The 9,661-nt window shown below is 36.2% G+C and overlaps 2 protein-coding genes across 2 annotated transcripts; one reads left to right on the top strand and one right to left on the bottom strand.

Moving 5' to 3' along the window:
- The first annotated feature begins 1,797 nt into the window (after window positions 1–1,797).
- Window positions 1,798–6,159, top strand: LOC143750530 (RING finger protein 122). Its single transcript, XM_077243655.1, has 6 exons — window positions 1,798–2,048; window positions 3,376–3,526; window positions 4,806–4,851; window positions 5,540–5,581; window positions 5,665–5,747; window positions 5,869–6,159. Exons 2-6 carry the CDS (start codon window positions 3,417–3,419, stop codon window positions 5,984–5,986), a joined length of 399 nt encoding a protein of 132 aa, XP_077099770.1. The 5' UTR covers window positions 1,798–2,048; window positions 3,376–3,416; the 3' UTR covers window positions 5,987–6,159.
- ppiab (peptidylprolyl isomerase Ab (cyclophilin A)) lies at window positions 6,143–9,480 on the bottom strand. The gene is made up of 5 exons (XM_077243654.1): window positions 9,180–9,480; window positions 7,939–7,969; window positions 7,323–7,411; window positions 7,076–7,248; window positions 6,143–6,964 (listed from the first exon to the last, which is right to left on the bottom strand). The coding sequence occupies exons 1-5, from the start codon at window positions 9,246–9,248 to the stop codon at window positions 6,832–6,834; spliced, it is 495 nt and encodes a 164-aa protein (XP_077099769.1). The 5' UTR covers window positions 9,249–9,480; the 3' UTR covers window positions 6,143–6,831.
- Window positions 9,481–9,661: the final 181 nt, after the last annotated feature.

Genomic DNA, 9,661 nt, shown 5'->3' with positions numbered 1-9,661 from the left:
TTTAAGAATTTGTTGAAAATCTTTGTTAAAGCATTGTAAGTTATGAACCAAGCTAATCTGCTACAAGGTGAATCATAACAAAACAAACTTTGATTTGAACTACACATTTAAAAATGTTGATATTTATTGCAAAATATGCACATATATACAAACATTTAAGCATTTTTCATAATTTTACGTAATTCGTAAGTGCTTCATTGAACTTTTTTTTCATAAATTCGTCGAACATTAACAGAAATTCATTAATAATTTAAAGATTTACAAACAAAACTGAGCTTACATACAGTTATCACAACACAATATCCATACCATACCAAGTTGAAGACAAAGTAAAAAGAGGAAAAAAAAATAATAACAATAATAAATTAGGGGAGTAGGAATTTTTTTTTTTTTCAAATTATAAAACCAAAATCTTCCAATAAGGAGTACAAATACACTGCTTTGGGGCCTTTCATCCCTCTCAATGTCCTCAAATATATTAGAAATTTGTCTTGAAAAACAATAATCGTGGAGGAATTTTGAGAAATGTACATTTGTGTACGTAAAATTTCAACAAAAGCAACAAAATATTTATTACACAAGATGGTTCATTGTACTCAAGAAGACGTAAAAACAAAATTAAGATTCTAGTGAACACTGGACCTATACAAGCATTAACATTAAAACACTTAGCGCCACCATGTGGCCAATTCATACAGAATGCAGTGCATTTAAAACACCTTGCAAATGTTTTGAATTTCATGATGAGGAAATGTTCACAAGGAAAATGACTGATGAAATATGAACTTTGTCCTCACTGTCCCTAAGGTTGACTGGAGAATGTCGAAGGCATGTCGTCTGAATGTTGCACTGTGGTGTCGTGTAACCTTTGTTAAAGCCTTGTTTGTCAGAGAGCAGGGCTGGATTTTCACACAGAACCACTGAATGTTTAGGGCTGTTTGTTTGTGAATATGGCAGCACGGGGAACTAAAGCAATCAATTATTTGAAAATGTTATAAATAAAGAAACTACAAATGGACTAATAAACAGACATACAGACATTGAATGAATCAAGTTGTGTAGATAGAAAGCAATAGTTAGAAAGCTCTGTAGTTAGAAAGCAATAAAATAATGTATTTAAAACTTATATAAAAAATATAAAAAATGTAAATACAATATTCCAGTATCATCCTGGCACATTTGACATAGACATATTATGATTGCTGTTCTAATGTCTACTTTTTAAAATCCAACACCTTGGTTTAGTGCTCTGGATAATGAGAAGGGATAAAAACTGAAAACTGGCAATGGTTTGATTTTTTTCTATTTAAAGAATTAAGAATAACTTCATAATACAAGTCTATAAGTACTCTTACTGCGTTTCTTAAATATTAAATGAATCTTTAGTGAATTGATTATGGTGTCTAACGACAGATTTGTTAGCAGGGTGTGAACAAACAACCATCTGAGTCAGTCATGACCAGCGCCCGGGATACAAACACTCAAAAGCCTTTGGTCCCTTTAACCTGGTAATATTTCTGTCTAAACATGCCTTTTAAACTCTCCTACCTTTTCTTTTCGCTTAATACTACAAAGTCATTTCAGACCACTTAACAGAGTTTGTCTATTGTGAGTCATAAATAATTGTCGCTAAATTAAATGAAAAACAAAATTAGGAGACTTTGACTGTGCTGATCCCCTTTTAATTGCTTGATTTCGATTTCAATTTCATTTGATGAATATGGGAAGTTTTTAACGGAGTGAATCACTGAATAATCAGTGAATCATCTGATATTTGTGCTCCGCCCCTTGAATAACAGGCGGGGTTTATTGTTTTCTCGCGCATGTTGTGGATATTTATGTCTGTCTGCGGTCCGTTACATTGTTTGATTTCCGTGTTCCAGACGGAATATTGTTTTATTAACATTTACAAACTCTCGATACTGTAGATGTAACTAAACAGTCAGTGATTCTTTTGAGTCATTTGAAGGTTGGCGCGTGAGAACATTCAAAACCGAGTATGAAGAACCACTGAAGGGAAAAAACACCTATGGAGCCTGTTTATAATGGTGAGATTTTTTTGTTTTTATAATTTTTTTTTATTGAAATACATTGTAAATGTTTAATTTTGTTTCTTTAGGCTATCTTTCAGATCAATCGATTTAAAAAAAAAAATCTAAAAAGTAACGTGTTTTTAAAAAATAGATTGAAATTAGTGTTAACGGCCTTTCCATGTATTTTACTAACCCTATAAATGTACTAGATTGCTTTCAGCTGGTTCAGGTTCGTATTGTTAAATCGCACAAAATAATCACTTTAAATTTTTCCGTATATTAGGCAAAATTAACTTTTTTTATTTTAATGCTTTATCAACAAATAGGGTAACTTCCATATTCCATCAGATGAACATATCACATGGTTTACAATGCAATAGAAATTATTTTTTTTTTAAAAGAGAAAAGGGAAAGAAAAAGAGACAAAAAGAAAGAAAAACATCAGAGAGGGTACATATCAGGTTGAATAAACGTAGATACGTTTTATGAAAATGTTAAATTAACATATTGCAGTTGTTTTAATTGCTTTGCTATTTTTCGATTTTGACATCACATCTATGCACATTTTAATCTCATCCTCAAACACTGTAAAATTGGGTTTGCTATTTGTGAATTTACATTTTGTGGATATAAAATTTACATAAAAATAAAATGTATAATGAAACCAGCATCCTTTGTGCAATGGTTTTTAAAGCAGTAACCTAATATCACATACTTATTGGATAAGAGAACATTTTAAAAAATATTATCAGCAATAAATCTCTCTCAACATCTTTACAGAAACACTGTGTATCTTGGCAGGACCAAAACATATAAGAAATGGTTTCAGTAGAACTTTCACAGAAAGAGCAGTTCATTTCAATATCTTTATTTTTTGTTTTGTTTGTAAAAATAGCTTGGTAGGATAAACTCAAGGATTATTTTATATTTCCTTAACCTTATTTGTAAGGAGGAATTTTTAAAGCAACGACCAAACTTGAGTCCAATTTACACTATTTAACACATTGTCACAATAGAAAATAACAGAAGTAGAAATATTCTCTTTTAAAAATACTTTATAATTGTTAGATTTTAACATGGAAAAGCGAATTGAGCCAACTGGGGTATTTTCAGTTCTGGCAGGACAGACAGAGAGTGAACACACATATAGACATTATTTCTAATAAACATACCCACCCCAGCAGGTATAGTCTGAATTATTTTAATGTTATAATATATTACATTAAAAAAACAAAATATGTTGTATTTTGAGATAAAGTCTATAAACTCAAATAAAGTCCCTTCAATAGTGAATAACGGACTCACTAATAACAGTCCGTTCCTCTGTCCTCTCTTCCTTCAGGGCTTCTTGATCTTCAGGAAATGATTGATATTTAAAGCACCATGCCTCCAGTCACCTCTCAGGAACTCCCTCTCAACATCTACGTGGTCATCTTTGGCACTGGGTTATTTGTCTTTGTCTTAAGCCTGATATTCTGCTGCTTCTTTATAAGGTGAGTTAGTGTTACACACAGAACCTCAGATCCGGGGTCATGTTTATAAAGCTGTAGTTTGTCGCTGGACTTCATCAGGGTTCTCCTGTAAATAACGGCGGTGACAGACTGACAGAAAGGACTTCCTCCGGCCTCACGCGCTTCCGAACACGAACAATTCAGGACTAGATTGTATCTCCACGCTTTTTGTTCACTATGCTATTTTTGACCAAAGGCTTTTGGGTAATGTTATGTCAAACACAGAGAGAAGCAAACCTTCCCAGGACAAATTTGTGTGGTTTAAGAACACACTACACAGCACAGCCATTGCTTGTACTGCCAAACTGATGTCTAGATAGAGATATACTAGATAGATACACAAACACGTAATATAAGTATTTCATTCAAATAATTAAATTGAATTAAATTATGAATATATATATATATATATATATATATATATATATATATATATATATATATATATATATACACACACACTGCCCGGCCCAAAAAAAGAGTCGCTGTTTGGATTTAAATAGACAAATGCTCAAGAGTCTATTGCTATGTTCCCATCACCCTGTTTTTATGCGCATTTTGAAGTGTATTTCGCCGAATAAATCTGACGTAAAGAACATTAAACCCACGTGACTAATCGGCGGTTTCCGCTGATGGTGTTTTATTTTGTTTTTCTTCGGACTTTGAAATGATTCGCTTCACGTTTGGATGGAAACCCAATTTATGATTGGATCATTATTTCAGTGATTACTGACACTGTTTCTATGTTTTATGTTTGGCAACAGTTCTTCTAACCCTCATTGATGGAGCGTCTAGCTTTTCATTTCTTAAACAGCCATGTATGAGACACATCATGGCCATATTCCAGGGTGACAATGTCCAGATTCATCAGGCTCAGATTGTGAAAGAATGGTTGTGAGGTTCATGAAGAATCATTTTCACTCATGAATCATTTCCTCTGAGTCCAGTTCTTAAATTCATTGAGAGTCTTTGGGATGTGCTGGAGGAGACTTTACAGAGTGCTGGACTCTTGCATTGCCAATACAAGATCTTGACCTAAAATTGATGCACATTTTGATTGAAATAACATCACAATATTTAATTCTTCATGCTCCTCCCAACCATTCTTTCACAATTTGAGCCAGATAAATCTTGACATTGTCATCCTGAAATATATGGCCATGATGATAATATACTTAAGTTATAAATATGATTTATTTTTAATTAAATAAAAACAACATCAATCCTGTTAATGAAATGTGTGGCCTTTTTCTCTTCGCAGTAAATTGAGACATCAGGCTCGGAATGTGAGAGCGGGATACAAAATGGTGAGTGTGTGATGCGAGGCATCAAAAACTATTTGACACTTACGTCACTTAAAAACGTCTGTACCTGCGTGTCACTTTTCATGATGTTTGAAGTCTCGTGTGTTTGAATGAGCTGGTGTTTCAGTGTCTGGATGAAGTCAGTTCTCCTCAGGATCACACAGGCGTTCCATCACAGGAAGCACAGCTGGAGAGCGTCACATTAATCATCGATATATTAAGAACCTGCAAACATGCTGAATTGAAAAGAAATTCACGTTGTGTTTTGATGTTTTATGGGGATTTTCCATAGACATAATGATTTTATACTATACAAACTGTATGTTATATCCCTTTACACTAAACCTACCCATCACAGAAAACTTTCTGCATTTTGGCTGTTTTCCTCATGGGGACCAAAAAATGCCCCCAAAAGGAGAAGGATTTTGGATATTGCCATCATTGTGGGGATATTTTGGCAGACACACACACACAAACACAATTATATGGATGATTATATAGAATTCTCATGGTTTTGGAAAATCATCAACACAATACTTGATTTTCAAACTTCTCTTTGTCAAATGTACTCAGAAAGTGCGCTTGTGCCATTTCAAAGAAATGCTACTTGTTGATGCAATGACATTCAGACATTAAGTGTGTAAATACTTTTTTGGTGCCACTGTCATTTAAAGCATGTTTTAAATTACAGGTCGTATTTAAAGATGAAACGACGCGGATAGATGCACATGGGGTAAAACGCTTTCTGTCTTCTTGACTATTTAGAAAGTTTTGAAACTGTTCTGATTTTGCCCTCTTACACCTTGTGTTTCTCAGTTAACATGTGCAGTCTGTTTGGAGGACTTCAGGACGAAAGATGAGCTTGGAGTGTTACCATGCCAACACTCATTTCACAAGAGGTAATTCCCTTTTATCATGTTAATGCCATTGAGGAAAAGTGGCTGAACACGGCCTGGGCCTCCTAACTCCATACAGACAGACTAGTTTCAGGATAGCGGTTCTGATGTTCTGTCTTACCAGGTGTCTGGTGAAGTGGCTGGAAGTGAGATGTTCATGTCCCATGTGCAACGATAACCCCATCAGCGCTGCTCTGGGACAAACACACAGCCCGGGAAACTTGCTGGATGAGTTGCTTTAAGCCAAACACCTCGTCACGGACACAGGCTTCGACACATTTTTACATAGAAATCTTGTAGAGTTCAAGCGAATGGATTTTATTTAAAAACACTGCTCTTGTAATACATAATTTGTAATGTTTTTGTATATGTGGTTAAAAAGGTTCACACACAAGAAATATTGTGAGTTTCTTTATTTGGTGTCCTGTGTTAATATGGAAAATAATAGATTTGCTTAAACTTGGGAGGGACAGAAAAACCATGCTTATTTCAAATAATTTGCATATTGTTGGGCCTATGCAGTTCATTTAATATTACACTAATGTCATTATGTTTATACAGTTGTTTTTATCATTAAATTTATTTGTTAAGATAAACAATGAAAATATTAGCTGGAAAAAAAAAATTTCAGTGAATGTTCATTTTCAAGAATTTTTTTTTTTCTTAAAGAGTATTTTAGTGAACCACTGCACTAGAAGTAAGCAGGGTCAACAGAACAGAAAGAACTGCAGCAGCACGCTGCCATTCTGGAACCAAAACAGACTTTAATGGGCTCCTTATAAATTACTTCTATATTACAAGAACACAAAAGCACAATGAGAAATAAAAGATCTCGGGTTTGCTCTGCAACAAATGAGCTGAGCCGTCTGTTCTGATGAAAGAAAGAATACAACAACCTGTTGAAAGGAATCTTGATCCATCTTTAATCCATGTTTAACAAATTAAGTCCTGGGGACCGTTGGAATACATAAAACAGGACCATGACACATGGAGTAAGCATCTTCTCATTTAGGAATGGCAATAAAAAAAGAAATCTATATAGTAAGGAATGTGCATGGTTGGGATCGGAAGGAGGCGTAAGCGACGATTAAAGTTGGCCACAGTCAGCGATCACGACCTTGGCGGAGCACTTCCCGCTGCTGCTTCCTTTGGCCTCAATGACGTCCACCACGTTTAGACCATCTACCACTTTACCGAACACAACGTGCTTGCCATCGAGCCTGTTCATGGAAAAAGACAGCATTGGGGACCTTTAGCACGAACATCACCGAACGTAAATACAAAATCAGTTAGACAGCAGAAGGGCACAAAGTCACAAAGAAGGGCTTTACCAAGCGGTATCAGCGGTGCAGATGAAGAACTGGGAACCGTTGGTGTTCGGTCCGGCGTTGGCCATGGACAGGGTTCCCTTCCCTCCATGCTTCAGGGTGAAGTTCTCATCCTCAAACTTGTTGCCGTAGATGGACTTTCCACCAGTTCCGTTATGGTTGGTGAAGTCGCCGCCCTGCGTGACGAGAGCATGACATCAGTGTGATGTCAATCACAGGCTCTGATGACATCACAGGGTTTAGAGCTTACCTGGCACATGAACTTCGGGATGACACGGTGGAAGCCGGAGCCCTTGTAGCCGAAACCTTTCTCACCAGTGCACAAAGCACGGAAGTTCTCTGTTTGGACATTATTGAGACATTAATGTGTAATTAGAAGCTAAAGTTTCTAAACAAACTTTGATGTCAGCTTGAGAAAGCCTGGACAATCCTTTGTATTGTAATAAACTAGCCTATTATTACAGCAAAATTATACATACATGTTGAAGTTCACAATAGTACAAGCAATGGCACAAATAAATCAGTTTTGTTCAGATACACAATCAAATGGTAAGAGTCTCCCTCTAGTGGACAGCACTGCTCCGCCAGAGGGAGGATTTTTGCTCAGCAAGTCTACGGAAATCTTTCGATTTTTGATTATTTATACGAATACTGTAAGTCTGATCACTTTGAAAAGATAAACTAGCAATAAACTTCAGAACAGGCCCAATGTCTGTGGCAGGCTTGGTGCTTGTAGCAATAAATCTATAGGAGTAGCAGTAAGAAAATATTTTTCTTCTGAGACTAAATTAAGTTTAAATAGTATTTCAGTGAGAAGAGAATATCAACATTTACAATAAACCCATTTAATGTGGAAATATGCTTACCAGCTGTCTTGGGAACAACATCAGCTCTCAGCTATTTAAATAGAAGGGGAAAACAAGAAATAGAAATTAAGCTGAAGCCCAAGCAGAAACTGCATGCATATATATATAGTATGCGTGGATATCAATGGATCAGTGTTATCAAATATGGTCATTTTCAGAATATTTTTTGTTTTGGCATCTCACTTATGTGTTATACATATCAGATAAGTAAGTGTAATGCATAAAACCCCTCATAAATCAAACTTCTTTCCAGTATGTTTTGCAATTAATCTGCATAACGATGCATGACGAAGATACACTTTTAGAGCATAACCTTTCTTTTAATGCCACATTTTAAACAATGAACAATCAAATGCAATCATTGAAGTCATACCAAATACTGAGATAAACATAATATCTAAATAGAGTATATCCGCATCTTGATAAGTAAATATCAAAGGACAGATTTAAGGATTTGTTATTTCTTGTTGCTTTTTAAGTACGGAGGTAGTGACCTGTTTCTATTTCTAACCGAGTAACAGTAAGTTCTAGACCATAACTTGGAACATAAAGATGTTTCGGCTGCTATGACGTTGAAAGAACGCGAACAGGTTAAAATGCCATGACTTCCGCGTCAACGTCGATTTTCATTAGCGAGAGCGCGCGAGGTGCTTATTCTGCACGAGTACATTTATCTACATTTCTGCAATACCATTTCAAGAAGGGATTAAAATCGTATTAATTAAGTCTGAACACTCAAAGCACATTTTAATATGGAGTTCTGGTGAACAAGTTTCGATAGACGGCTAAACTCCAGCATTCACCCCTCCCTTTTCAAAATGGCACCATGGGGTTCTGAAAAAATGGTGAAAATGGCGTCTGCATAAAAAACCGCGTGCAGCGCAACACGCGCAGTCTGCGTCTGTAATCAGAGAAAACTCCGCCATGTGCGCTTAGCTGTCAGTCTCCTGTCAATGACAGCAACACAACTCATTTTCTAGATGTCATTCAGAAGCATCAGAATTACGAACAGCGTTACATTTTAATAAGAACACTAGTAACAATGTAGCGCCTGATCACCGGCGAAAAGAAACATTGTTGTAGTTCAACGCGGGAAAGAACTGCTTCCCATCCTCCTATTTAAAGATGAGGTTACTTTATTTAAGTTACACGCAAAGACTTGACATAGATTTTCAATGGAAAATGATGTGTGTTGCTAAAACACAAGATCCACCCAAATAAATTCATTTTCTATGACCTACCTCAATTACAATCCTCCCAGCACGCCTTCCATCGATGGTGATGTCAAAAAAAACTCTGGGGTTGGCCATGATGACAAAAAAAATCAATTTGTATTAGCAGCTGGTCACCGAATGAATCCTACAAAATGCCGCAGCTCATCGGGAAGTATAATGCGTGCGAAAACGGGATATATAGAAGCAGCCAGCAGACCTTTTTTCAATTGGAACCTATGAAGCCGAGGAACCGCTGAATGACGTACGCGTTTTCCAATCAGAGGCGGTGCGGATGAATAAATTACCGCAGCGCTCGAACGTAGAGATCAGAGGGAGTGCGTTTGATTGACATCCTCATTGGCCCGTTAGAGTAGGTAGAATGATGTTACTGCGTTCCATCCAATAAGCATCGAGGGAATGCTGTGGGCGTGTACCAGCGATCTGTTATGGCACGAGGGCGGTGGCCAAAGGCTGAATTCGCCATTACTGCACATAAGATTGTATCACGA

Source organism: Siphateles boraxobius, unplaced genomic scaffold (genome assembly GCF_051911475.1).
Source record: "Siphateles boraxobius isolate OS27281-9 unplaced genomic scaffold, OSU_SipBor_1 25, whole genome shotgun sequence".
Taxonomy (NCBI): domain Eukaryota; kingdom Metazoa; phylum Chordata; class Actinopteri; order Cypriniformes; family Leuciscidae; genus Siphateles; species Siphateles boraxobius.
Note: the sequence above shows the minus strand (reverse complement) of the source record. Positions and strands in the feature narration are given on the sequence as shown.